This window comes from Macaca mulatta, chromosome 1, assembly GCF_049350105.2.
Source record: "Macaca mulatta isolate MMU2019108-1 chromosome 1, T2T-MMU8v2.0, whole genome shotgun sequence".
Classification (NCBI taxonomy): domain Eukaryota; kingdom Metazoa; phylum Chordata; class Mammalia; order Primates; family Cercopithecidae; genus Macaca; species Macaca mulatta.
This window is the reverse complement of record NC_133406.1, coordinates 41,094,853-41,121,278: the sequence shown is the minus strand read 5'-3', so window position 1 is coordinate 41,121,278 and position 26,426 is coordinate 41,094,853. Positions and strand designations below refer to the sequence as shown.

Sequence of the window (26,426 nt, the reverse complement as noted above, 5' to 3'; positions counted from 1 at the left end):
CATCTGCTAAAAGAAGGCATATAGCAAAGCAACAGTTCCACAAAGTGAGATCCTGCAGTGCAGTGATTAGCTTTCCTTGCTCACTACACAGTGATTCTTGGTCATGTCAGGCTGGCCCAGCCATTGAGAGACAGAAGTTGGGTTGCTCCACCCCTCTTCAGCAAACTGGCAATGTTGATATGGAAGAATATCTCTGCCACCACACATTTAGAAATAATAGAAATAAAGAAAATAGAAGTAAATTAAGGCAGCTAGTAATATGATGATATGGAAAAGGCATTGGGATATATCCCAAGAAAACAATGAGACTGAAGGGAGGGACACATTATCTTGGTGACTCTACCAAGGTCCAGGGTTTGGGGGTCTTAGCTTTGCACGCTCAACTACCTACTTAGTAAGTACAGGGAGAATGGATTTACTCATCGGAAGCAGGTTTGGATTAACAAAGCTCTTGAGACTGATATGTAAAGACAAAAAACTAATGTACTGATTTCTAGTAAGACTTATAACTAGATATGCAAGCATATATTCAAGTCATCCAGGTTATATAGCCTCTCCATGTACATAAGCTACATTGCAAGTCAAATTATCATAAGGTTGCCTTATGGATTAGAGGAGTCCATTATTTGACTCAAGTGTTTAGTGCTCTCAGATTCTGCTTTCATAGTGGTGATTGACATCTGCTTAGAATGAAGTGGTGGATGGGGTATGTACAAGGGCATCTCATTCCTGGACAGTGTTTGGGAGGGTCCAGACAGCAAGAGACAACACAAACCTCTGTGACCAACTCCTGTCTTGGCATTGATTTGCTATGTGACTAGAAATGTTTTCTATGTTTCATCAAGCTACAATCCAATCCATATAATACTAAACAGATGAGAATTAATCAAGCTATAATCTAATCCTGCTCATCTGAGAGCAAATCCTATTTCTTTAAATTGCCATTACACCTTTTTCATTCATAGTATACGCAATCCAAAAAGTTCCACAGATGGAATCTTACTCTTCTTACTGCTTTTTAAGGAAAGCCACATAAATTTAAAAATTTTTTTAAATGGTAAATTTAAAAAGGAAAGCCACATCATAACCTGTACTAATTTAAAATAATATTATTTGGCCAGGCATGGTGGCTCCTGCCTGTAATCTCAGCACTTTGGTAGGCTGAAGCAGGAGGACTACTTCAGCCCAGGAGGTAGAGGCTGCAGTGAGCTATGATCACACCACTGCACTCCAACCTGGGCAACATAGCAAGACCCTGTTTCTAAAAAATAATAATATTATTACTAACATTGAGTGAGAGCTATATGTCAAGTATTTTTCTAAGCACTTACATGTATTCATTTAATCCTCCCAATAATCCTACGAGGTAGATATTATTATAATACCTACTTCACAAATAAGGAAATTATAGCACAGATAATTTAATTAACCTCCCAAGTAGTAAATAAAGGCCGAGCTGAGCGTTAAACCCAAGAAGTCGAGCTCCAGAATCCATGTTCTTAATCATTATGCCTTAATGCTTCTCTAAATAATAACAATGCAGATTCACTACAAAGCCTAAAAGAATCCATATTTATTTAGGACCTGTCCTGAAGCTTGCCTGTCATTCTGCTCAAACCACAGTACCAATGGGTATCCTCTAAACTATGGAAGCCAGGTAGGCAGGATGGGCTAGGGTGGAAAACTTTAGTAGGTTTTAGTTACCAGAACTTTGGCCCTGCCCCACTCCCCTGTTGCCCAGGACCTCATGCCAAACATAAATCCCAAGATTATCTTGTCTTAGATGTCCCTGACTTTCAGGGATGTACTAAATCTGGGACCCAAGGCAATGGAACACTGTTTTACTGCATTGTCTAGTTAAGTGTAAATGGTTCCTCAAAAAATTAAAAAGAGAATTAACATATCATCAGGCAATTCTACTTCTGGGTATAAAAAACAAGGTCTTGGCCAAGCACGGCAGTTCATGCCTGTAATCCCAGCACTTTGGGAGGCTGAGGTGGGAGGATCATTTTAGTCCAGGAGTTCAAGACCAGCCTGGGCAACATAGCAAGACTCTGAATCTATTTTTAAAAAGTGAAGTAATTTTTTTTATAAAACAGGACCTCAAAGAGATATTTCTACACCCATGTTTATAGCAGTATTACTCACAATAGCCAAAAGGTAGAACCAAACCAAGTGTCCATTGACAGATGAATGAATACCCAAGATGTGGTATATACATACAATGGAGTATTATTCGGCTTTAAAAAGGAAGGAAATCTATTCACGTGCCACAACATGGATGAACCTTGAGGACATTATGCCAAGTTAAATAAACCAGTCAAAAATAGGCAAACACCACATGATTCCACTTACATGTGGTAAGTAGAAAATGGTGGTTGCCGGGGGCTGGGGAGCAGGGAACAGGGAGTTATTGTTTAATGGGTACAGAATTAGTTTTGTAAGATGAAAAGAGGTCTGGAGATGGATGTTGGTAATAGCTGTACAACAATGTGCTTAGTACTACTTAATTATACACTTCAAAATGGTTAAGATAATGACTTTGTTTTATCTATTTTATCATAATCTTTTTAAAAAATTGAATTACTAGTTGACACCTACTGATCTCTCTAAATACAAAAAAAGTGACATCTTTTCTGTTAGACTAAATATTAGAAATCAGGCTCTATGTCGCCGGGCACAGTGGCTCACACCTGTAATCTCAGCACTTTGGGAGGCCGAGGAGGGCAGATCACCTGAGGTTGGGAATTTGAGACCACCCTAACCTTTAGGAGAAACCCCATCTCTACTAAAAACATAAAATTAGCTGGGTGTGGTGGCCTGTAATCCCAGCTGCTCAGGAGACTGAGGCAGGAGAATTGCTTGAACCCAGCAGGCGGAGGTTGCGGTGAGCAGGAGATCATGCCATTGCACTCCAGCCTGGGCAACAAGAGAGAAACTCCGTCTCCAAAAAAAAAAAAAAAAAGAAAAAGAAAAAGAAAAAGAAATCGGGCTCTATGTCTAGTCTCAAAATACAGAGATAAGGTAAGGAAAGCTCACAGTAATATCTAAAAAACGAATATCCTTTTAAAAATCATTAAAATAACACGGTTTTTTTAGGTTCACAATTTACAGTTCATTTCAAGCTCTTATATGGGTTTGTTTAGACCTTTGATACTTGGCTATATACTTATTTTTAGAAAAAAGTAATTCCAAATTATTATAATTTGCCACATCATTCTGCCACCTGCTGATTGAATATCATTGGCCAAATTACATAACCTCTCTGAGTTTTAGTTTACTCATTCATAAAATGGGAACACTAATTTCTAGGCCATAGAGCTACTCTGGGGATTAAATAATGCAAGTAAAGGGTTTATTTACCAAGTGTCTGACACACAATAAACTTATTAAGTGGTTACTATTATTAATAAAATATGAACAGGATAAGGATAAAGAGTAGGAAATTATAAGGATTGCAGGATCTTTCAAATATTATCAAAACTATGAGTCTTAGATAGTTGACTTCCTATTTTCTTTAAGAAGTAAAGATAGGTCAGGCACGGTGGCTCTCGCTTGTAATCCCAGCACTTTGGGAGGCCGAGGCAGGCGGGTCACGAGGTCAGGCGATCCAGACCATCCTGGCTAACACGGTGAAACCCCGTTTCTACTAAAAATATTTTAAAAATCAGCCAGGTGTGGTGGCAGGTGCCTGTAGTCCCAGCTACTGGGGAGGCTGAGGCAGAAGAATGGCGTGAACCAGGGAGGCAGAGCTTGCAGTGAGCCGAGATCGCACCACTGCACTCCAGCCTGGGACAGGGGGAGACTCTGTCTCAAAAAAAAAAAAAAAAAAAAAAAAAAAGAAGTAAAGATATGTTACTAGAATTTGTGACAATCAGGTTGGGGAACAAAAAGTTGATTTCAATGTTTTGCTTAAAGAGTTAATAGTGGTAATGAGAAAAGAAAAAAGTCCATGGTCATGGCATATACTAAAACAATTATAAGAAAATATTTTGTGCAACTTCTTGCCAATAAATTGGCAATCTAGATGAGATGCATTATTTTCTAGAAACACATAAATTCTAAAATTTATTTAATAATAGAAAGAAAAATCAAACAAATCAATAATCATAGAAGATAAGAATGATCGAAGATCTACCTCTAAAAATATCAGCAAGCCCAGGTAGTTTTGCAGCACACACTATAACTTTCAAAGACCAAATAGCATGATAATTTCTCATCATTTAAACTATTGCAGAGTGTAGGGAAAAAAAGGTGGAAATCTAAATTCGTCTACAAAGTTAGGCTAACACTAATATCAAAACTGGATAAAGATAGCACAAATAAATAAAATTATGGATCCATCTTACTTAAAAACAGAAATTATGAACAGGCATGGTGGGGTGGCTCATGCCTGTAATCTCATCACTTGGGAGACCAAGGCTAGAGAATTGCTTGAGGCCAGGAGTTGAAGACCAGCCTGGGCAACATAGGGAGACACTGCATCTACAGAACAAAATTTTTAAAGGCAGCACGCAGTGCCTCACATCTATAATCCTAGCACTGTGAGAGGCCGAGGCTGGCAGATTACTTGTGCTCAGGAGTTCAAGACCAGCCTGGACAACATGGCAAAACCCCATCTCTACAAAAAAATACAAAAATTAGCTAGGGGTAGTGGTGTGCTCCTGTGGTCTCAGCTACTCGGTAGGCTGAGGTGGGAGGATGGCTTGAGCCTGGGAGGTCGAGGCTGCAGTGAGCCAAGATCACACCGCTGCCCTCCAGCCTAGGCAACAGAGTGTGATCCTGTCTGAACTTTTTTAAAAAAATTCTGAAACCACACAAACAAAATATAAACTAATCAAATCCAGCAAGTAATTAAAATGGTAATATTTCACAACCAAATAGAGTTTATTGTAGAAACATGGGAATTTTTCAGTGTAGAAAAATATATATATTCACTACACTCATAAATTCAAAGATAGAAACTATACGATTTTTATGATTAGATCCCCATAAAAGGCATTTGATAATTTTAGCAGTCATTTCTAAAAGTCATAAAGCAAAAGTAAATATGTCAACTGGTGAAATACCAAAGACATTTCCATTGAGACAGGAACAAAGCAGAAGAGCCCAGCACTCAATTTTTCAACACTCTTTTCAACATTCTAGCATATATAATAAGATAAAATAAGTGACAGAAATATTGGAAAAGAAGATGTAAATTATCATTACCTCAAATATTATACAGTGTGATAAGAGATGCAACCTTAAAACAACTGTTAGCATTAATAAAATACCCCCATGCTAAGAAAGAATACAGGATAAATATGTTTTAAAGTCCATAGCTTTCATTTTATATCATAAGCCGTTAAAAAAATCAAATGAAAAAGTCTCATTCACAATACTTTAAAAATAAGACTTATTCTTTGGCACTAAATCTTCTTCCTGAGGCAAGAGTACAGATTTACAATTTTTTTTAATCTTTGAAGTACTAATATATGAATAAAGGTTTATGAAAGTTGCAGATACCAGGATGAAATCACTTTTTGTCAAACACAAACTAGAGCCAGGAGAGCACAAAGGAGTAGGGTTCATGATTGCATGGACGAGATAAAAGACATTTTTGGAAGTCTTGTCTCAAGGACTTTCTAAAATAAGAAATTCTGTAGGACTGCAGCAATTCAGATAAAATGCTCTCAAAACAACACCTGCCCAGTAATAGCATCTCCTCCTCTAAAATGTCGCCAAGTCTGACTTTGAGTATCCAAAACCAGTATCTGTTTCCAACCATCTTATGTGAACTTCTCCTTTTGCCAAATAAAAGTTTCCCTTTGGCCAGGCGCGGTGGCTCACCCCTGTAATCCCAGTACTTTGGGAGCCCAAGGCGGGCGGATCACAAGGTCAGGAGATCAAGACCATCCTGGCCAACAGGCAGAAACCTCGTCCTACTAAAAATATAAAAACTAGCTGGGCGTGGTGGCGTGCGCCTGTAATCCCAGCTACTTTGGAGGCTGAGGCAGGAGAATCACTTGAACCAGGGAGTCAGAGGTTGCAGTGAGCCGAGATTGTGCCACTGCACACCAGCCTGGCGACAGAGCGAGACTCCGTCTCAAATAAATAAGTAAATAAATAAATAAAATTTTAAAAAGTTTCCCTTTATCCTCCCTTCTTTGATGCATATGTAGCTTGCCACAGCTATGCATCTCAGGTTATAATCCTCCTTTCTAATTCCCAAATAAATTCAATGTATTTAGAGATTTTTTTTTTTTCTTTAGCTTACAGGTTTTTAGTTGACAAGTTTGAGTAGAGAGTTCACCCTATCTACTCCACTTTAATGTGTAATCATAAAATTATATAAAGAAAAAACTCGAAACAAAGAAAAAATGAAATTTTGAAGGTTCGTGTTTTAAAATTTAACACATAACCAGTTGATGCAGATATTCATAGGAGCATTAAATCATAAGATAATCTATGCACAACATGCTAAAAATATTTTTATATTTTTATTTATTATGTATATTTATATATATTATGTTGCCAGAGAACCCTGGTATTAAAGCATCCTTACCAGAACTGAAATTCGCTTATTTATATTTATAATACATTTTACATATTTGATTAGCATTGATTTTGCACTTCTATTTCAAATAATAAAAATAAATAATGTCACGTTGCAGGATTCAATATCTTTTTTTTTTTTTTGAGATGAAGTGTCTCACTCTGTCACCCAGGCTGGAGTGCAATGGCATGATCTCAGCTCACTGCCACCTCCGCCTCCCGGATTCGAGCAACTCTCCCACCTCACCCTCCCAAGTAACTGGGACTACAGGTGCGCACCACCACCCCCGGCTAATTTTTTGTATTTTTAGTAGAGACAGGGTTTCCCCATGTTGGCCAGGCTGGTCTTGAACTTCTCACCTCAAGTGATCTGCCCGCCTTGGCTTCCCAAAGTTCTGGGATTACAGGCAAGAGCCACCGCACCCAGCCAGGATTCAATGTCTTTATTTGTTGTTTAAGTATTTAGTGGCAAGTTTGGGGAAGAGAAGCATATGTTAGAATCCTTGGTTTAAAATGTCTGAAAAGAAAGACCTATTATAGCCTTATTAAAGTCCCTTCTAACTGAAAAGATCCTTGGCTGTTTGCATCATCACAGAAAATAAGGAACTACATATACAGCATTAACCTTGAGAAAATTCAGATTCAGTCCTGCTTCGGTATTGAATCAAACTAGGTTATTTGCACAACAAGTAAAATGTCTTAAAACCTTATAAACCTTTTATATCAGGGTAAGCACTCATTTGAAAAATTAAAAGGAAAATAATATTACCTAAGATGAATGAAGTATCATGATAAACATTAAAAATTTAGAATTTGCAAGGAAGTGAAATAATGAGCTTTCTAATTAAAAGATAATTAAGGACAGATTTCTCCACATACACACAAAAATTTCCCTAAAGCTTTATAAAGATATAACTAGCTAATAAGGTGGAGAAGTAATTTATGTGCCCATTAAAAAATACTCAATCTCTGAATGTTAGTCCAAAATTAAGTTGTCAGATCCTTAAATCATTGGCTAGAAACACGTTGAGTACCTAGTATGTACTAGGCACTTGGATCATTGTGAGACAATAAAATTTACTGCATTAGAAAAGACATTTTTCACATGTTAAATGCCATAAGCATTATTTGGCTGGCAATTAATTATATTTAACACATTAAACATATAGAGCAAAATTCTGAGCAATCAAAATAATTATACCCTTGAGCAATCGATTATTTAAATTCCTCTCACTATTCCCTTAAGCTGATTTCTACTCTGGGATTCTTTCATAGTTCTCAAATAAGAAAATAAAAAATTTCCTAAATAAGGCAATACAAAAGAATAGAAATGTAAGAGAAGAGATGTATTAGCTCTTGAATCTATCCTTGTTTCCATTTGCTCTCAATAGTGCCTCTATTGTTCGATTTTCTCTTCAAAGAAAAATACTGATTTAAAAGAAGAAAAAGTACAATCACCTTTAACAGCTAAAGTGTACTGATTAACATCTACTAAAGTTAGCAAAGACAAACTGAAAAAAAATTGTAAAATCTCTATTCTAAGTTACATAATGCCATTCACCATAGCAATGATTTTATACTTCGGTATATGGTTTTTTAAAATAAATATTACCAACAGGTAAAATTTTTTCCTTTGCTGTCTTAAGACAGTCCTAAGATAATTTTTACCAGTGTGTGTGTTCATAACTTGAATGTTAATTTAAAGCAATGTTACTTCTATCACCTAAATGATATACTTATAGAAGAGTGGTTTAATTGGGAACAGAAAAACGCCACATTGCTTCTTCCCAAGAAAAAGGGATGTATTCCATTCTCGAGGTCTCTCTCCCACTCTCTATTTATATATAATATACTGCATAGATAAATACACACACATATATATGTATTTTTTTGAACTTAAAGAAGACTGGATGTATGTATTTACACGTATATAGCCAACAAATATTTAATTTTGAGATCTCTCTCCCTCTTCTGTTATTCTCAGTATGATTCTCAAACTGTACAGTCTTTCATTTTTCATTCATTCATCAAGCACGCATCGAGTCCCTTCTGCATGCTTAGTTTTTTGTCGGATGGAAGGAAGATACAAAAGAAAAACTGTCTCTGCCCTTCAGAATCTTTCCATCTCTTCCAGGAACAAGATAAAACACCATATATTATTAAGCAATTTATAAGACTAGTCCCAAAACCAATGGTACAAGTAACATGCATTTTACATTTATGTAGAATTTTAGAGCTTGGAAACACTTTCGTGATATTTAATCCTAAGAACAATCTTGTAAAGTGCACATTATTAGCTCCATTTCGGTGATGAGGAATCTGAGACAGAATTTCAAGTGACATGTCTCGTTCAAACATTATGAGCGGAAGAGTCAAGACTTAAGCCTGAGTTTTCTGATTATAAGCCCAGTGCTCTTTTCAACACAGCACTGGAAACCAAAGATTGTGGCACACAACAGGACAACAGCCAGTCTTCTGTTCGAGGTCCAACTAAACTAGACCCATACCTGAGCAATGTCCAGCCAAATGTCCAAATTAATTTTATCCTGCAAATATTTGTTCTTCAGTGTAATACACACAGCACAACTACCATTTCCTTCGTCTTAGTGCCTTTATCTCCTACATTCCGGAAATGGGGATGTCAAATATTTTTTTTAAAATCTGGCCTAGATGGAATCATATAAATCTTAAATCATAATATAAATCTTAAAGGTCTGGTTTCCACCAATCCTTACCCATTTTGTTTTCCCCCAGCACTAGAGAGCCTAACCTACCCTCACCCCTTTTCAGCATTCTTGCTCCAAACAACCACCTATTTTAAGATGTCAATGACCCTTTCCCAAATTCTACAAATTCACCCCAGTTTTGCCAACCGACCCCAGCGCCTGCCCGGACACATTCCCCTCCCTCCCAGTAGATTTGATACCGAGTTCAGGTTCTGCAGATCCCGTCGTGATGCTGTCACACAGCACTGACAGATAAGATTTGACCTTTCGACTCCGTCCTTGGGGACCTCCCGCTGGCCAAGTAGGGTAGTTCCAACCCCAGGAAACGGGCTTCCCGCTCAGGAACGCAGCCCCTAGCAGCGCACAGTCCGAGGTAACGTCTCCGGCAATTAGAACGATGCTGGGCGCCCGGGTGTGCATCACTCCGCCTCATACTCCTGCCAACTGCAGGGCACTCGGTCCGGCAGCCAAGTCCATCCCACCCACATCCAAGTCCCAGCCAGTCGGACCTTACGCAGGACCCGGATGACAGGTCGTTGACGGCTGCAGCAAAAGTCAATGCCACCTGCCGCTGCTGCCCATCACCGACAACCTCAGACCCCCTAGACTGGACCGCAGAAAAGCGTTTCTATGGGAACCCCCTGGGAATCACGTGACGCACTCGGACGACCAATCGTTTCTTACCTCCGCCCGCGATCCAGGTTTCGGCCCTCCCTCTCGCCCCCTCCTCCTTCGCCCAGCCCCGCCCCTTGCCTACGGAGAGCCCGCGCCTGCGCGCTGTGTCCTGCGCCCTCCCTCCCCCGCGCGCGCTCTCCGTGAAAGAGTGGGGGCGGCGTGGGAGGCGCCAGGAGAGCGTGAACCTGAGGAGGAAGCAGCAGGGTTGGCGCGCAGGCCCAGAACCGTCCCAGCCACGGCAGCCGGCGACGCCCCAGAGCGGAAGAGGGAAGTGAATCAGGCGCCGGGCAGTGGGCTGCTGGGCTCGGCTTGCTGAGGTAGAGGCAGCTCCAAGAAGAGGCCTTTGCCGCTGGTAGGGATTGGGATGTCGAAGAACACAGTGTCGTCAGCCCGGTTCCGGAAGGTGGACGTGGATGAATATGACGAGAACAAGTTCGTGGACGAAGAAGATGGGGGCGACGGCCAGGCCGGGCCCGATGAGGGCGAGGTGGACTCCTGCCTACGGCAATATCCTTGCATTCGCCGCCCTCCCCACCCTAGCCCAGCCCAGCCCGCCCTTGTCCAGAGACCCGGGAGCCTGAAGGTTCCGCGGGGCCCCGGCGCGGAGCTGCCCTGTCTACCTGCGGCTAAACCTGTCTCTTTGGGGTCTCCCGCTCTGAGAGGGCAGGAGGAAGCCCCCGTTTCCTACTCAGGAGCCAGGAGACGCGAGGGTCCCACTCTTGGAAGCCTGCCCTCCCCCGCGCGCCTTCCACGCCCCCAGATTCCTCAGGTTGCACCCGAGTGCCTGCCTGCCTCGGGAACCGGTCCCGCCGGCCGCGCCTTCGCGGCGTTGGGGAAGGCGGCCCGGGCTGGTGGGGAAGGCTGGTGCCGAGCGCCTAAGTTTTTCTTCCTAGAACTCTATTTCCCGGAGTCACATTAGCTCCAGAAATTTCTGATTGTGGGGAACCTGCGTCTTTCCTTAGTGATTTTGTTTTTTGTTGTGTTTTTGTTATTGCTAGCATTAAGATAGTTTATTCCTTACCGGGGGCAGAAGGTAGATGGTACGGTTTGAAAATTGAGGTCCCCTATGCTTTCAGCCCATTGGCCTTTAAAAAAAGAAAAAAAAGGGAGGGGGGGATTTGACAAAATATACATTGCACAGAATTTGTTAACCGGGGGAGGGGAATGAATACAATTTTTTGTATTCCTAAAATTGATTCCATTTTAGTTAAAATATGGCTGTCAGTTCCCGGTTTCTGTTTTTGCATATTTGAATATTCATAACTTTGACTCCGTATTTGCATTACATCTTTTTTAGAAAAATGTAAATGTTGCAAAAAACCGAAGCTATAGTTTTAGAAAATCTCAAACACTGGCTTTTTATGCATTTCTAATTATTGGGTGTATTCATAAGGAAGACTCAATGTCCTGTTATATGAGGAAAATGTGAGTGAAAATATTTAATGGCAACAGTATCCTTTTTTAAAGGCACCTAAATACAGCATTAGACATTTATCAATATATAGCTAGTCCTTTGATTGCCACAACTTTCACAATTAATTAGCTGTTGCTCTTTTGCATTATTTAAATAAGTGCTTGGGGTCATACAAAATGAGCTAATCACATGAGGCATGCTTCTCTAGAAATCCTTGCAGCCTTGAAAATAACAGCTTGTCAACCAGAGATTTTGTGTGTGTGAGAACTTTTTCTTCGGAAGATAAATGGTGAACATGCTTCCTAAAAACATTTGTGATGGATAGATGGTGTTTTATGAAACCCCAATGTATTTTAGGTAATTTATGGTGACTGCTGTGTCCATATCAGTGGATCCGCTTTTTGATCAGTACATCTTAAAATAAAAAGATACTGTCTTTTCTTACCCTTACATACAGCCAGGAAAGACAGCCCTAGTGGTGGGGTACTAGAGATGGAGGAACAAGTGAACTCTGTGGTTTTCCTTTTAGGGGAATGTCTGGTACATTCTGACAGTCTGATTGGCCTTCTGTTTCTCATGCTTGCTAACTCACTAGTGCTTTCAAAGAGAGTCTGAATTTAATAGGTATGGTCTAACACAGTTTGAATAACCGTTGTGAAATATGAGAGAAAATATCTAAAGCAAAAAATTAAGCTGCCACCTAAGGGACATATGAATTATTACATCTTCTGTGATGCCTCTTTTCATCAATATTGAGAGACTGCTAATGTGTATCATTGAGATTGCTAATCTGCCAGCATGTTCTACCAGCATTTCAGTTAATATAGAATATAGTAAAAGTTTGGTCTTTATTTTTTCAATTAGAATCACAGGAAAAGACATATTTTGGTTGATAATAGGTTATTTCATTTGGGGGACTAATAATTCTGATACATATTTTAGGATTTCTTTTTTTTTTTTTTTTTTTTTTTTTGAGACGGGAGTCTCGCTCTGTCACCCAGGCTGGAGTGCAGTGGCCGGATCTCAGCTTACTGCAAGCTCCGCCTCCCGGGTTTAGCCATTCTCCTGCCTCAGCCTCCCGAGTAGCTGGGATTACAGGCGCCCGCCACTTCGCCCGGCTAGTTTTTTGTATTTTTTAGTAGAGACGGGGTTTCACCGTGTTCGCCAGGATGGTCTCGATCTCCTGACCTCGTGATCCGCCGGTCTCGGCCTCCCAAAGTGCTGGGATTACAGGCTTGAGCCACCGCGCCCGGCCTAGGATTTCTTTAACACCACTCTAGGTAATGTTTGCATATGTATCTCACTGGGCAATGAAAGACTATCAAGGTGTTCATTTGATAGTTAGAACCAAGGGTGAAACAGTCTTTGCTTTATTAAAAAGAAAGTCTAATGTTCTGTTTTGCTTTTGATATCTTGCCCTTGATTAACATCCTGGAAACCAACACATTGAATTTCCAGTATTGAACATGGTGACCAGTAATTTTCTTTTTATATATAAAGCAAGTCTTCAGAACCAGTGGTTATAATACTTTCCTGGGGGCCATGCTTTGCTGCTACACCCTTAACTTCCATCACAGGAAACATGACAGCTGCCCTACAGGCAGCTCTGAAGAACCCCCCTATCAACACCAAGAGTCAGGCAGTGAAGGTGAGTCGCAGACTACAACACAGTGATCTCTGCTGATACCTTATTCTTAGTAAAATCCTCTGCAGTTGCAAAAAAAAAAAAACCAATATTTTAACCGTTTGCTAACTTTGACATAGAAGAGTTTATAATGTAGTTTGATAGGTAAAAATTTCACGTGAAAAAATAGCCCTGTAATGTAGTTATGATAATGCTGCATGGTAAGATGCAGTGAATTCAAATAGTGAAATCATTTGTGTGTGTTTTTAGAGGAGACCACTCAGGCTGAATTTGAACAAAGGTTTGAAAAATAAGTTAAACCTTTACAAAAATAAACAGATTGTAATTGCTTTTTAAAGATTTTTTAAAACTGTACAAATACTAAATATTTATTATAGAAAGCTCAGACATATGGGAAGGTTAAAAAGATAGTCATTTATAGTCCCACTACCCAGAGATAACAGTTACTACTTTGGGGCCTTGCTATATTGTTAGAGTTCCCTTTTGTTTTTTAAGAATGAAATTTTATAACCTGCTTTTTCGGCTGTATGCAATGTACAAGAGATTTCCTTCGTAATAAGTTTATTTCTATAGCATTTTTAACAGTTGTATATGGATAAGCTGCAGTGTATACATAACTAATCTTTTGTTATATATTTAGACTGACTTTTCCTATTGTGAACCACTGAAATGAATATTTTTTGGTAAATTTTTAATTGTTCTCTTTGAATAAATTGCTAGCAGTGAATTACTGGATCAAAGAACGCACTTTTTTAAGGCTTTTGGTACATGTAGTATTGCCAAATTGCCCTTCAGAATGGTTGTGCAACTTACATTCTCTGCAGTCTTTTAGTAGTTCTTAGCCTATTTAAGTATTTATTTAAAATGATGCCCATAGCATCAACCTCATTGTCCATAACTATTCGTACATCCTAGGAGCTTCAAGAATCTCAATTGAGTAGTAGTAAGTAATAACTTAGGTAAATGTGTAATAATTATCTAGGTAACATAATTTTTTATCGGGGAAAAATTGCTTTGGTTTTTACAAGTTGTAAAGAATGTCGTTGAAATTTCATTTTTACCCTGGATGCAAAGATATGTTTTCTAAATCTGGTGATTGCATAGTCTTTAAACCAAAGATAACAATAGGTAGTAGAAACATTGTGTGAAATCCTGACCAGTAGGAATGCTGGAGGTAGCCCTTTGTGTTGAATGGAAGAAGAAACGAATTGTTGAAAAGGTCAGTTAAGTGTTCCCTTTGCTTGCTTGAATGGGTAAGAAAATAACTGCTTTTGAAGCAGGCTTTTGCTAAAGAAAAAAGATCATTATTAATGAACATCACTATATTTCGTATCTACAGTCAATTCATATAAATTACAATTTTCTTTTAAGACAGCTTTGTTTAAAAATTTTAAAAGAAAGTTTTTAAGAAAAAATTACTTCTGAAGAATAATTCAAGGTAGAAATGCAAATCTGCTTCCTTGTTTTGTGGGGTTTCTTTTTTTTTTTTTTTTTTTTTGAGACGGAGTCTCACTCTGTTGCCCAGGTTGGAGTGCAATGGCGCAATCTCTGCTCACTGCACTCTCCGCCTCCCGGATTTAAGCGATCCTCATGCCTCAGCCTCCCGAGTAGCTGGGATCACAGGCACCTGCCACTATGCCCGGATAATTTCTGTATTTTTAGCAGAAACAGGATTTTACCATTTTGGCCAGGCTGGTCTTGAACTCCTGACGTCAGGTGATCTGCCCATCTCGGCCTCTCGATGTGCTGGGATTACAGCTGTGAGCCACCACACCCGGCTGTTTTGTTGGAATTTTGTTTTTAAGATCAAGACATAAAATTTAAATGTTGTTTTAATAAATTGTTAAATTATCACATTGATCTGTTAGCAAATCCTCTTGGCTCTGCCTTCAATTATGTCAATAGTCTGTCTAGTTTTTAACCACTTCCACTGCTACTGTGCTCACCACATCCGGCCTGTATTACTGCAATTACCTCCTAATTGCTCTCCCTGCTTCTGCCTTATCCCCTACCCCCACTGCTTATTCTCTGTAACGTAGATGCCAAAGCGATCCTGTTAAAATGTGAGTCAGATTATGGCACTGCTCTTAAAACCTTCCAATGTCTTCTTATTTCTCTCAGTAAAAGCCAAACTCCTTACAATGCCTGGAGGCCTTACACGATCTGTCCTCCCATAACCTCTGACTTGCTCACCTGCTTTTCTCCCACCAGTCCACTCCAACCACATTGGGTTTTTTTCCTATTCCTAGAACACACTGAACACACACTAATAGTGTGTTCTTTCCTCTGTCTGAAACACTTTCCTCAGTTATCCCAGGCCTTCCTCTTTCACGTCCTTCAGGTCCTTACTCAAATGTCACCTTCTTAGTGTGGCCTTTCTGAAATTCTAAACCATCCTCATACAGATACGTCTAAATGTTCTGTTATTTATTTACTCACCAGGACCGGGCAGGCAGCATTGTCTTGAAGGTGCTCATCTCTTTTAAAGCTAATGATATTGAAAAGGCAGTTCAATCTCTGGACAAGAATGGTGTGGATCTCCTAATGAAGTATATTTATAAAGGATTTGAGAGCCCCTCTGACAATAGCAGTGCTGTGTTACTGCAATGGCATGAAAAGGTAAATTATGAATTATAAATCTACATAACTGGTTCTTTTACAATAGGGGATGACAGTGACGACCTCTCTCACCTGAATAACCATTTTGACTTGGTTGTACATTTTTTTATTACAAATAAAATGCATGAAAATGATAGTTCATATTTATGTTTACTAGCCTTGGTCTTAAGAGATTCTAATTCCAACACTTGTGTTTATTCAGCAACGATTATTAGTAATTAAACATAATCTTGAACTCTAAATTAAATCAAAACTTTGTAAAAGAAAATAAGCAGTATAAATCAAGAATTCTTTCACAGTGACCAAAGGGTGAAAACAACACAAGGATCATCAACAGATGAACAGGTAAATTGTAGTACATACATACAATGGAATATGATTCAACCATAAAAAGGAATGACATTCTGACACATACTATAACATGAGTAAACCTTGAAAACATACCAAGTGAAATAAGCCAAATACAAAAGAACTAATATTTTATAATTTTACTTATATAAAATAATCTAAGATAGGCAAAGACAAAGGGACAGAAAGTCCTTAGAGGTTACCAGGAAGTAGGAAAAGTAAGGAATAGGGAGTTAGTGCTTAATGGGTACAGAGTTCCTGCTTGGAGTGGTAAAAAAGTTATGGAAACAGATAGTGGTGATGGCTACAATACATTGTAAATGTAATTAATGCCAATGGATTTTACGCTTAAAGATGGTTAAAATGGCAAATTTTGTGTTAGATATTTTACAACTTTTTTTTAAAGAATTAGGGGTTTGGAGGATCAAGAATTCTTAAATCATTTTTTTCTATTTTCATGCATATATTTTGCAATGTAAGTAGATGCTGGTACATCATCTGTCAAAAGAGTACAAGGGATTTTGAGCTTTGGGTAAAAAACTGGATAACATGTAAATAGAACCAGCCATAAAAATATTAAGTGTTTGAAGTGTATCCGAATGAAAACACACACATAAGAGAAAAGTACATAGTAAACTTGTTGTTTAGCCTTGGTCAAGTCACTTTATCCCTCATACACTATCAAAAAGAACTAACATTTATGGATAGGGTAACCATTCCTCACAGTTTTCCCAGGATAGCCCCAATTTATGCTTGTTGTCCCATCATAACTATAAATAGTTCCCCCTTTTACTCTAAAATGTACCAGTTTGGATAGTAATTTATATGGCACCCTATTCATGGAACACTTTCTGTTGCCAGGCACCATACTATTAATGTTTTAGTTTAATCTTTACAACAACCCTATGAAATACATAAATATCTTTATCATCCTCAATTTACAGATGAAGAGCCAGCTTTAAAACCAAGCAGCCTAGTTCTAGTATAGCCTCAAGATTGCAGTGAACATTGATTAAGCACTTATTATATTCCAGATACTCTTCCAAGGACTTTATAAATATTAACTCATTTAATCCTCATGAAAACGGAGGGAAATGTTTGCTATTATTCCTCTTTTGTAGCTGAGGAAACTGAGGCATGTGTGAAGTCTTCATTTCTTCCAAATGTCAGTCACCAGTTTTTACCAATCTTCTAAGTATTTCTGAAATCTATCTGTTCAAGTGTATCTAATGCAGCTCTTCACAGCATCTCTCCCAGTCTGTTGCCATAGCTTCCTGACTGGTTTCCCAGCTACCAGTTTTGCCTCCCTCAAATCTGTTCTCTACCCAGCTAACAGAATGATCTCTTTAAAATCAGAATTGCCCTTGTCAGTCACCTGCGGGATAAAGTCAAAGTTCGCAAGTCTGGTTTCATCTTCCATGTCATTCTTCCCCTCAGGCTATAGCAATGCCAGCCTTTTTCCTGAATGCACCATATCGTTTCACACCTCCATATATTTGCTCATGATTTTCTGGTGTTAGCCTGTCACCTGCTCGTTCTTTTAATGTGTCATTTCCTCCAGGAAGCCTTAGCTGAAACATTCCTCTGTACTGTTAATCTGGGTATAAACCACTCCCTGGTGCTTTAATAGCACCTGAAGCACAACTCTCATTTCATACATTAGATTAAAATTATCTGTTTATATGTCTGTCTCCTCGTGCTACACCAGAAAATGCTGTATTTGTTCACTTTTGTATCCCCAGCATCTAGCACAGTACTCAGTATACAAAGGTATTCCATAAATATTTTTGAACAGAAAGAAACTAGAGCTCAGATTCCTAATACTTGATCATTACTCTCTGTTTTTCAAATTAGAGTCAGAGTTAAAGTTTCTAAGTTCTTAACTATTAAACAATACCTTCTTTCTTTGGGAGAAAAAAATCTGACAAAGGCTAACTAATTGAAGTGGAGGTTGGGATGGTTGATCCCAGTTTGAATTTTCTCCTGACTGTGTAGTGAGAATGAGAGATGCAGAATGTCCACCTGTTTTGAGCAGGAAGACTACACTGCAGATTTTTTAAAACATTATTTAGAATTAATGTACTAGAATGTAAACTAGTATCTCACTAAACTGTAAGCTCATGAGGGCAGGGACTTTCAAGGTTTTGTTTATTACTGTAACCCCAGTGCCAAGAACAGTAGTACCTGGTGCGTAATTGGTGTTCAAGAATTTATTATTTGTTAAATGATAAATTCAGGGTCTATAGCCATGACCATTCCTTCTGTAAGAAAAATGTTTTACTTAATATGAGAATTGACCTTTTACGATTCTGTCAACATTTACATCTTGGTTTGTTTTTAGGCACTTGCTGCTGGAGGAGTAGGGTCCATTGTTCGTGTCTTGACTGCAAGAAAAACCGTGTAGTCTGGCAGGAAGTGGAAATCTGCCTCGGGAGTGGGAATTGCTGGTACAAAGACCAAAACAACCAAATGCCACCGCTGCCCTGTGGGTAGCATCTGTTTCTCTCAGCTTTGCCTTCTTGCTTTTTCATATCTGTAAAGAAGAAAATTACATATCAGTTTTCCTTTAATGAAAATTGGGATAATATAGAAGAAATTGTGTTAAAATATAAATGTTTCATCCTTTCAAAACCATTTCAGTGATGTTTATACCAGTCTGTATATAGTATAATTTACATTCAAGTTTAATTGTGCAATTTTTAACCCCTATTGGCTGGTTTTTTGTTTTGTTTTGTGTTATTTTTACTTAATACTGAGAGATTTGGTTAGAATTTGAGGCCAGTTTCCTAGCTCACTGCTAGTCGGGAAATGATATTTATAAAAAATATGAGAGACTGGCAGCTCTTAACATTGCAAAACTGGACCATATTTCCCTTATTTAAGCAAAATATGTTTTTGGAATAAGTGGTGGGTGAATACCACTACCGAGTTCTAGCTTTGTTTTTGCTTGCCTCCTGATTATCTGTACTGTGGGTTTAAGTGTGCCACTTTCTCTCAGCATCCAATAATGATGGCCTCTCAATTTATTTGTGGTCGCCCAGGGTTCAGAGCAAGAAGTCTTGCTCTATACAAATGTATCCATAAAATATCAGAGCTTGTTGGGCATGAACATCAAACTTTTGTTCCAATAATATGGTTCTGTTTGGAAAAAAACTGTAAATCAGAAAGAATGATTTGCAGAAAGAAAGAAAAACTATGGTGTAATTCAAACTCTGGGCAGCCTCTGAATGAAATGCTACTTTCTTTAGAAATATAATAGCTGCCTTAGACATTATGAGGCATACAACTAGTATTTAAGATACTATTTAATATGCCCCATAAATGTCTTCAGTGTTCTTCAGGGTAATTGGGATCTCAGAAGATTTGGTTCAGATCCAAACAAATACACATTCTGTGTTTTAGCTCAGTGTTTTTTTAAAAAAGAAACTGCCACACAGCAAAAAATGGTTTACTTTGTTGGACAAACCAAATCAGTTCTCAAAAAATGACCGGTGCTTATAAAAAGTTATAAATATCCAGTAGTTCCAAAACAAACCACCTGATCAAGGAGGAAGTCAGCTTGTGATTAGTATTTACATTGGACACCAGTTTTATAATCACTGACTTATGTGCAAACTGGTGCAGAAATTCTATAAACTCTTTGCTGATTTTGATACCTGCTTTTTGTTTCATTTTGTTTTGTTTTGTAAAAATGATAAAACTTCAGAAAATAAAATGTCAGTGTTGAATAATTTATTTTTCTTTGACTTTAACACTTACGAATGTATGGTTAATTAAGAGGAAAGGTTTTCTGCTTCTAGCACCAAGTACTATACTCTTAACAGGAACAATTTGGTAGGGTTTTTATGACTATATAGATAGAAGATGATAGAGAAGAGAGTCATTAAGGATGTCAGAGCACTGCTGAAGCCTTTGGAGTGATTCCATAGCCCTCTGGATGGCAGCTGAATACCTGTATGTAGTATCACTGCCCAAAGACCTGGACTAGATAGTGCAAAGTAGCCTAGCAGCTGCAGTCACTCATTCCCAGCCTCCAAAATTCTCTTTCTTACACCTCAAATCTATTTATTGTACTGACCTACTCACAGCAACTTCTGTTTGGTTTCGATCTGCGCCTGACTAGATTCCCACTTTAAAACACTTCCAGGCAATTCCTGGGTGAAGATAAGCTAAGCAATAGGTATTATTTTTAAATGTTACTTAGAGATAGGGACTTGCTATGCTGCCCAGGCTGGAGTGCGGTGGCTGTTCACAGGTGTGATCATAGTGCACTGAAGCCTCAAACTCCTGGCTTCAGGCAATCCTCCTGCCTCAGCCTCCGGAATAGCTGGAACTACAGGCGCACATGCCACTGTGCCTTAGCTAATAGGTATTAGAGGTAGTCAAGTAGGTATAGCATAACCAATTACAAACTTTAAAATCAAATGATACCAAATGTTTTTTCATAAAATCCTTCTTAACATCACTTTCATAACAAGCATTTGGAAAAATTCTGGAGTTCATATTTTGTGTTCACATGAATGGATGTATTTAGAATCTGCCAGTCTATCAGCTTTACTGAGGGGAGATAATAAAAATATTTAACAAGTAGTATAATGTAGAGACCGAGTCAAAATGGATACCAGCTGGGAACAACTGGTTCAACTGTTGCCTCCTGACTAAATGTCAGCCCAGGGTGTAGTAACCATGACACAATACTATCTTTGGTGAAAAGCGTTGGGAATAGGATTAATTGTGGGGGAAAAATGCCATAGGGATACTTTTAGCACAGAAGTAGTTGTTTAACTCCTATTCTCCTCTTTTAATCTCAGTGGTTTTATTATTTGGTTTCTTTTTTGCCATTTTACAAAGGGGAAGAAGTGGAAAACATAACCCCTTCTTGGTCATTGGGTAACAGCACCATTTAGGTAACAGTCATACTTGATGGCAAGTATGATGATATTTTAAGGACATGAAATCAATGTGTAGATGGTACAAATTAACCATATTCTTTTTAAAGCATTTCCTGTGATCCCAGGCTCACGAGGACATAACAGAAGAATAAGGTCTGAATCTTGGGCACCAGTTTGCTGTCAGCCTAATTGAGAAGTAAGGTTAAGCGCTTGAAAATCAATGTCATACAAAAAAAAAAGAAAATTAACGTCATACAATTTAGCATTTGACTGTAAATGCAGTAGTCAATGTTGGGAGAACAACAAAATCAGGGTGGATCAGAGTATTTAAAGTGAGACATTAATTTGAACTAATCCTTTGGAGGGGCAGAAAGGACAAACAGTCCAAGTGAAATGAACAGAGTAGAAAGAGAAAGTTAAAAGTGGGCTTAATAATCACCGTTCTTGCAGTTTTAATGTTTAACATAAAATTCTAGATGGTGTATTAGGATCAGAAACTATCTCCATGGTAGATTCAAGAAAGTCAAATTATAGGAAATCATACATTTTTATTAGCTGAAATAGACATTGAGGGTCACTTTCACCCCATGTATAAAGATAAAAAGAAAGGGAAAATTAGTATTTTTTTTTTTTTTTTTTTTTTTGAGATGGAGTCTAGCTCTGTCACTCAGGCTGGAGTGCAATGGCACAATCTCGGCTCACTGCAACCTCCACCTCCCAGGCTCAAGCGATTCTCCTGCCTCAGCCTCCAAAGTAGCTGGGATTACAGGCACACGTCACCGTGCCCAGCTAATTTTTGTATTTTTAGTAGAGATGGGGTTTCACCATGTTGACTAGGCTAGTCTTGAACTCCTGACCTCAGGTGATCCACCCGCCTTGGCCTCCCAAAGCGCTGGGATTACAGGCGTGAGCCACGGTGCCCAGCTAGATTGATTAATTTTTAGATACACAGGTTTTCCTTTAGATTTACAAATAACATCACCTTACAGACAAAATATTTTAAAAGCACCGAAATAATTGAAAGACACCCAGTTACAAAACAGACCAACGACCTCTGTAGAACCGAGTGCCCTAAAACAAGGCTTCTTCTGTCCATATTCCTGCCGCGGTACCTCTGCCGCACTCCCTCTCCACCTCAGCCCAGTGTCACTAATACAATATGTGAAAACCCCAATGTGAAAACGTTCTGTGCAGGTGCCTCTTGTACGATTCCAGATACGGAGGCCCGGGGAGCCCACAGAGGTACAGCATGTCATCTGCCTCAAGGTGGCGCTACTTGACCACATTGATGATCCAACCACAAGCAACGTGGGACACAGCATTCACTTTAACATTTCTGTTTTCCTTTATCATTTCTGTTTCTCAAGTGTGTAAGAGTAATAAATTATCTATGTTTACATCTCTTATTTGTCTCTGAAACAGTTCCCTAGAATCCACGCCACATGAAACACAAATTGAGTAGCGTATGACCCACCTGAATTACAAAGCATTCTAAAACTCCCATGTTTTTCAGCCTAGCAATTAGCTGCTGCTCTGCAAGACACACCATCTTGACCTTTCTGCTAGACTATATGGGCCCCCTGAAGTCATAGCTGTCTCTTACTCATCCCCACATTCCCTTGGCATAGTTGATGTTCAACAGGTATCTCTTGGTTGCGTAACATTGAACGAGCCAAGTCACCTAAGAAATCCTTAACGGCTGGGTGCGGTGGCTCATGCCTGTAATCCCAGCAATTTGGGAGGCTGAGGCGGGTGGATCACCTGAGGTCAGGAGTTCGAGACAAACCTGGCTAACACAGTGAAACCCCGTCTCTACTGAAAATACAAAAAATTAGCCAGGCATTGTGGCGGGCGCGTGTAGTCCCAGCTACTCGGGAGGCTGAGGCAGGAGAATGGCGTGAACCCGGGAGGTGGAGCTTGCAGTGAGCCGAGATCGCACCACTGCATTCCAGCCTGGGCGACAGAGCAGGACTCCGTCTCAAAAAAACAAAGAAATCCTTAACTTATGCACAGGTTCTTAGGGTCCCTGAATAGGACAACACATCAGAAGTACAAATTGAGAACTATACAAAGAACAAAATAATTCTTGGGTTCAAATACCCTAGAGCCAATCAAGTTTAGTCACAAAGAATTTCAGTTCACTTCAGTGTGGACAGTTAAGAAGGGAATTGAATTTATCAGCCTCAGGTGGAAATCAGAGCCACCATGAGTAGCATGTGCAGCCCCTATAGTGTTTACCTCTGCCAGAAGTCACCAGATAAAGTGGCTGAGGGACAGAATTCCGGCTCACATCTGGGTAACAGTGGTACCATGGGAGTTTATATGAACTGCTCATTATTCTGTGGCATCACCTTCTAAGAGCAGAGATGTGACCCAATACCCCTTATTTTCCTTAAAGATAACCATTGAATTATATCCATGAATTTATATCACCTTCCTTGACTTTATACCTAGATTTTTCTAATTCTGTCAACCCTTAGGGTAATGAATAACTTAAATGGCCAATGCCTCTGAATAACATCATGCTTCCTTTTGTTTCTCCAAAAATTTAATCAAGATGCCAGGGCAACTAAGATTTTCTTCAATTTGCTAAGTTAAAGATCAGTGTATTCATTAGCCAATGATTCTATATTTTATTCATTTTAGTTTTTATTCATTTGTTTTCAAATAATTTGTTCATATTGTTCAATATTTAAAAGGTAAGAAATATGTACTGTGGTAATTTTCCATTCCACCCTAGTTCCTCTTTTGACAACCAAATACTATCACTTAATTCTTAGGCAGCCTTCCAGATATAGATATAGTGTATGTATTTACAGGCAAATACCTATATAAGATTTCTCCCCTTTGTGTACATAAATACTAACATACATAGTGTTCTGTGCCTTGCTTTTTTCATTAACAGTGTATTTTGCTGGTAATTTTCCTATCAATACATAAAGAACTTCCTTATTCTGTCAGAGGCATTTGAACCAGAGCAACTCCGTCTTGAATAGGAGCTGGGTAAAATAAGGCTGAGACCTACTGGACTGCATTCCCAGATGGTTAAGGCATTCTAAGTCACAGGATGAGATAGGAGGTCAACAGAAGATACCAGTCATAAAGACGTTGCTGATAAAACAGTTTGCAGTAAAGAAGCTGGCCAAAACCCACCAAATCCAAGATGGCGATGAAAATGACCTCTCCCTCTGGTCATCCTCACTGCTACACTCCCACCAGCGCTTTGACAGTTTACAAATGCCATGGCAACATCAGGAAGTTATCCTATATGGTCAAAAAAGGGGAGGCATGAATAATCCACCCCTTGTATAGCATATCATCAAGAAATAACCATTAAAATGGGCAACCAGCAGCCCTCGGGGCTGCTCTGCCTATGGAGTAGCCATTCTTTATTCCTTTACTTTCTTAATAAACTTGTTTTCACTTTACAGACTCGTCCTGAATTCTTTCTTGCGTGAGATACAAGAACGCTCGTTTGGGGTCTGGATCAGGACCACTTTCCAATAACAATTTTATTTTTATGACTGCATAACTCTATTCTGTAAATAAATGTACCATAATTTACTTAACCATTTCCCTGTTGATTTAGGTGGTTTCTGATCTTTTGCAATTACAGACAGTGCTACAGTGAATAGCATTATACACAAGCCATTTTACATATGTTCAAGCCTATTTTAGATCAATTCCTAAAGGTGAAAGTTAAGGTCAATTGGAGGGCATTTAAGGGAGATATTGCTAAATTGCCTTTCTTAAAGGTTTTATCAATTATACTTTCTCTAGCAATGTAGAAGAATGCATGTTTTCCTGCCCCTTTACCTGTTCTATGTGTTTGTCATAAAACATTTTTTAATCTTTTCAAGTCTGATGTTTTAAAAATGGTATCATATATTTGCATTTCTCTTAATGTAAATGAAATTCACATCTTTTCACGTCTAAAAGCCAGTTGTATTTTCTTTTCTATATTTTTGTATTTCTATATTTTCTTTGCCCTTTTGATGGTCTTTATCTTACTGATTTGTAGGAGCTCTTTTCTACAGGAATGTCAAATATTTCTTGCATTTTGAGTTTCACTTTATAATAGCTTTTGCTATAAATAAAAAGGTTATTTTTATTTTTATCAATTAAGTTTATTAATCTTTTCTTATGGAATTTAGAGTTCAAGTCATACTTAGAAAGATTTTCCCGGCTCCAAAATTTAAAAATAGAATTTTCATGAAGTGTTCTTGGATGTTTTTATGATTTTAAATTTTAGGGTTTTTATTTTTAAATATTCATATTTTTCTTCTCAACAATTGCTGCTCCAAATGTAAACTAGAAGAGATTAGTTGGTTCCCATGCAGAAGTCTTATCCTAATATATTGACTTGGTTGGTTTTCTCAGGACTTGAGGGTGTTTTCTTAAGACAAACTACCCAAAGTATTTCGCATGTGAAAGCACAGTTTCACTGTCATTCAGTCAAGTATTTACATGCTAAGGCTGCTTAAAATATTTAAAATACAATCCTTATCCTGCGGGATCTAGGTTCTAGGTAAGAGACACAAGCAACAACTAAAATTCAATAGTAAACAAGCTATAATAGAGAAAAGAGTAAATTCATATACAATAACAGATGGGGAGCAATTACTTCTGCAAGAGAGAATGTCAAGGAAAAGGTGTGAAAATGGAAGCATTTCAATGGGCCTTGAAGGCTAAGAGTTTACCAAATAGAAAACAGTAAGGGAATAGCAAGTCAAAGAAACAGCATGATTTCAGAATTCACACAATTAGTGAACATTCCAGAATCCTGTTCATTATTAGTATTAAATCAAGTTAATTAACTGATACCATGTTACCACTAAGCTTGAAGACTGGTTCCAAATTTTCTGGGCCCTCAGATCAAAAGCAAAAGATTTCCTTAACTTTGATATAATACCCAGTGTTTATTCTAACGAGAGGGAAACCATCTGCTGCTGAGATACAGCCACTTATGAGTTTCATGTTATAGCTGTTGTCGGGCCACGAAGTACATAGGCAGCGTATATCCTGATTGATAGTGACTCTCTGTGGTGCTGTATTGAGTAGGACATGTTTGAGCTCAGCAGGAAGGTGGGCCATGAGAATTAGTGATGTCTGCCATGGGTTTTAGACATGTAGAATCACAACACTTATTTTATGCCTGCTCTAAATGATATATAATACCTGTATTATTTGGCCCTGGCCTTTATCTACAGCCCCATCCCCAACTAAAAGTAGGACCGCCTCATAGCACAAGTCCAGGGGACACCATTCATGCCACACAGTTGTGCTGTAAGGAGTGCCGTTCATATGAAATCAGTATAAACCGGGCTTCTGGGAGCCGTAATAATATTGTTTAATACTGCCTAAAGCTCTGCTTAACTTTTACATGCCAGCCACTGAAAACTCATGCTTACATTTCTCTGCAGGTCTGCTCCATTCTTGCTTTTATCACGAATAATCAGCCTCCTCTGCTTGACCAGTAACATGACAAAACACTCCACCAGAAGCCCCCTAAGTTTTCCATCATAAAGTTCAGGCACCAAGACCAAAACTCACTTTTCTTTCTCAGTTCC

General features: G+C 38.7%; 2 protein-coding genes across 4 annotated transcripts in view; one reads left to right on the top strand and one right to left on the bottom strand.

Moving 5' to 3' along the window:
• Positions 1-9,872, bottom strand: part of RGL1 (ral guanine nucleotide dissociation stimulator like 1) — a 291,199-nt gene extending 281,327 nt beyond the window's left edge. The window contains exon 1 of one of the 2 annotated variants that reach the window (XM_015121590.3): positions 9,464-9,872. The gene's annotated coding sequence lies outside the window, so the exon portion shown is untranslated. 2 annotated transcript variants of the gene reach the window in all.
• A 286-nt stretch (positions 9,873-10,158) lies between these two features.
• On the top strand, positions 10,159-19,692 carry ARPC5 (actin related protein 2/3 complex subunit 5). Of its 2 annotated transcripts, none has more exons than XR_013417097.1 (4): positions 10,159-11,389; positions 12,930-13,000; positions 15,440-15,616; positions 18,306-19,692. XR_013417097.1 is itself a non-coding variant. In XM_078001392.1 (4 exons), exons 1-4 carry the CDS (start codon positions 10,303-10,305, stop codon positions 18,366-18,368), a joined length of 456 nt encoding a protein of 151 aa, XP_077857518.1. In that variant the 5' UTR covers positions 10,159-10,302; the 3' UTR covers positions 18,369-19,692. The 2 variants fall into 2 exon arrangements, 1 of the variants encoding a protein (XP_077857518.1); XM_078001392.1 differs by having other exon boundaries at positions 10,159-10,446; positions 12,929-13,000.
• Positions 19,693-26,426: the final 6,734 nt, after the last annotated feature.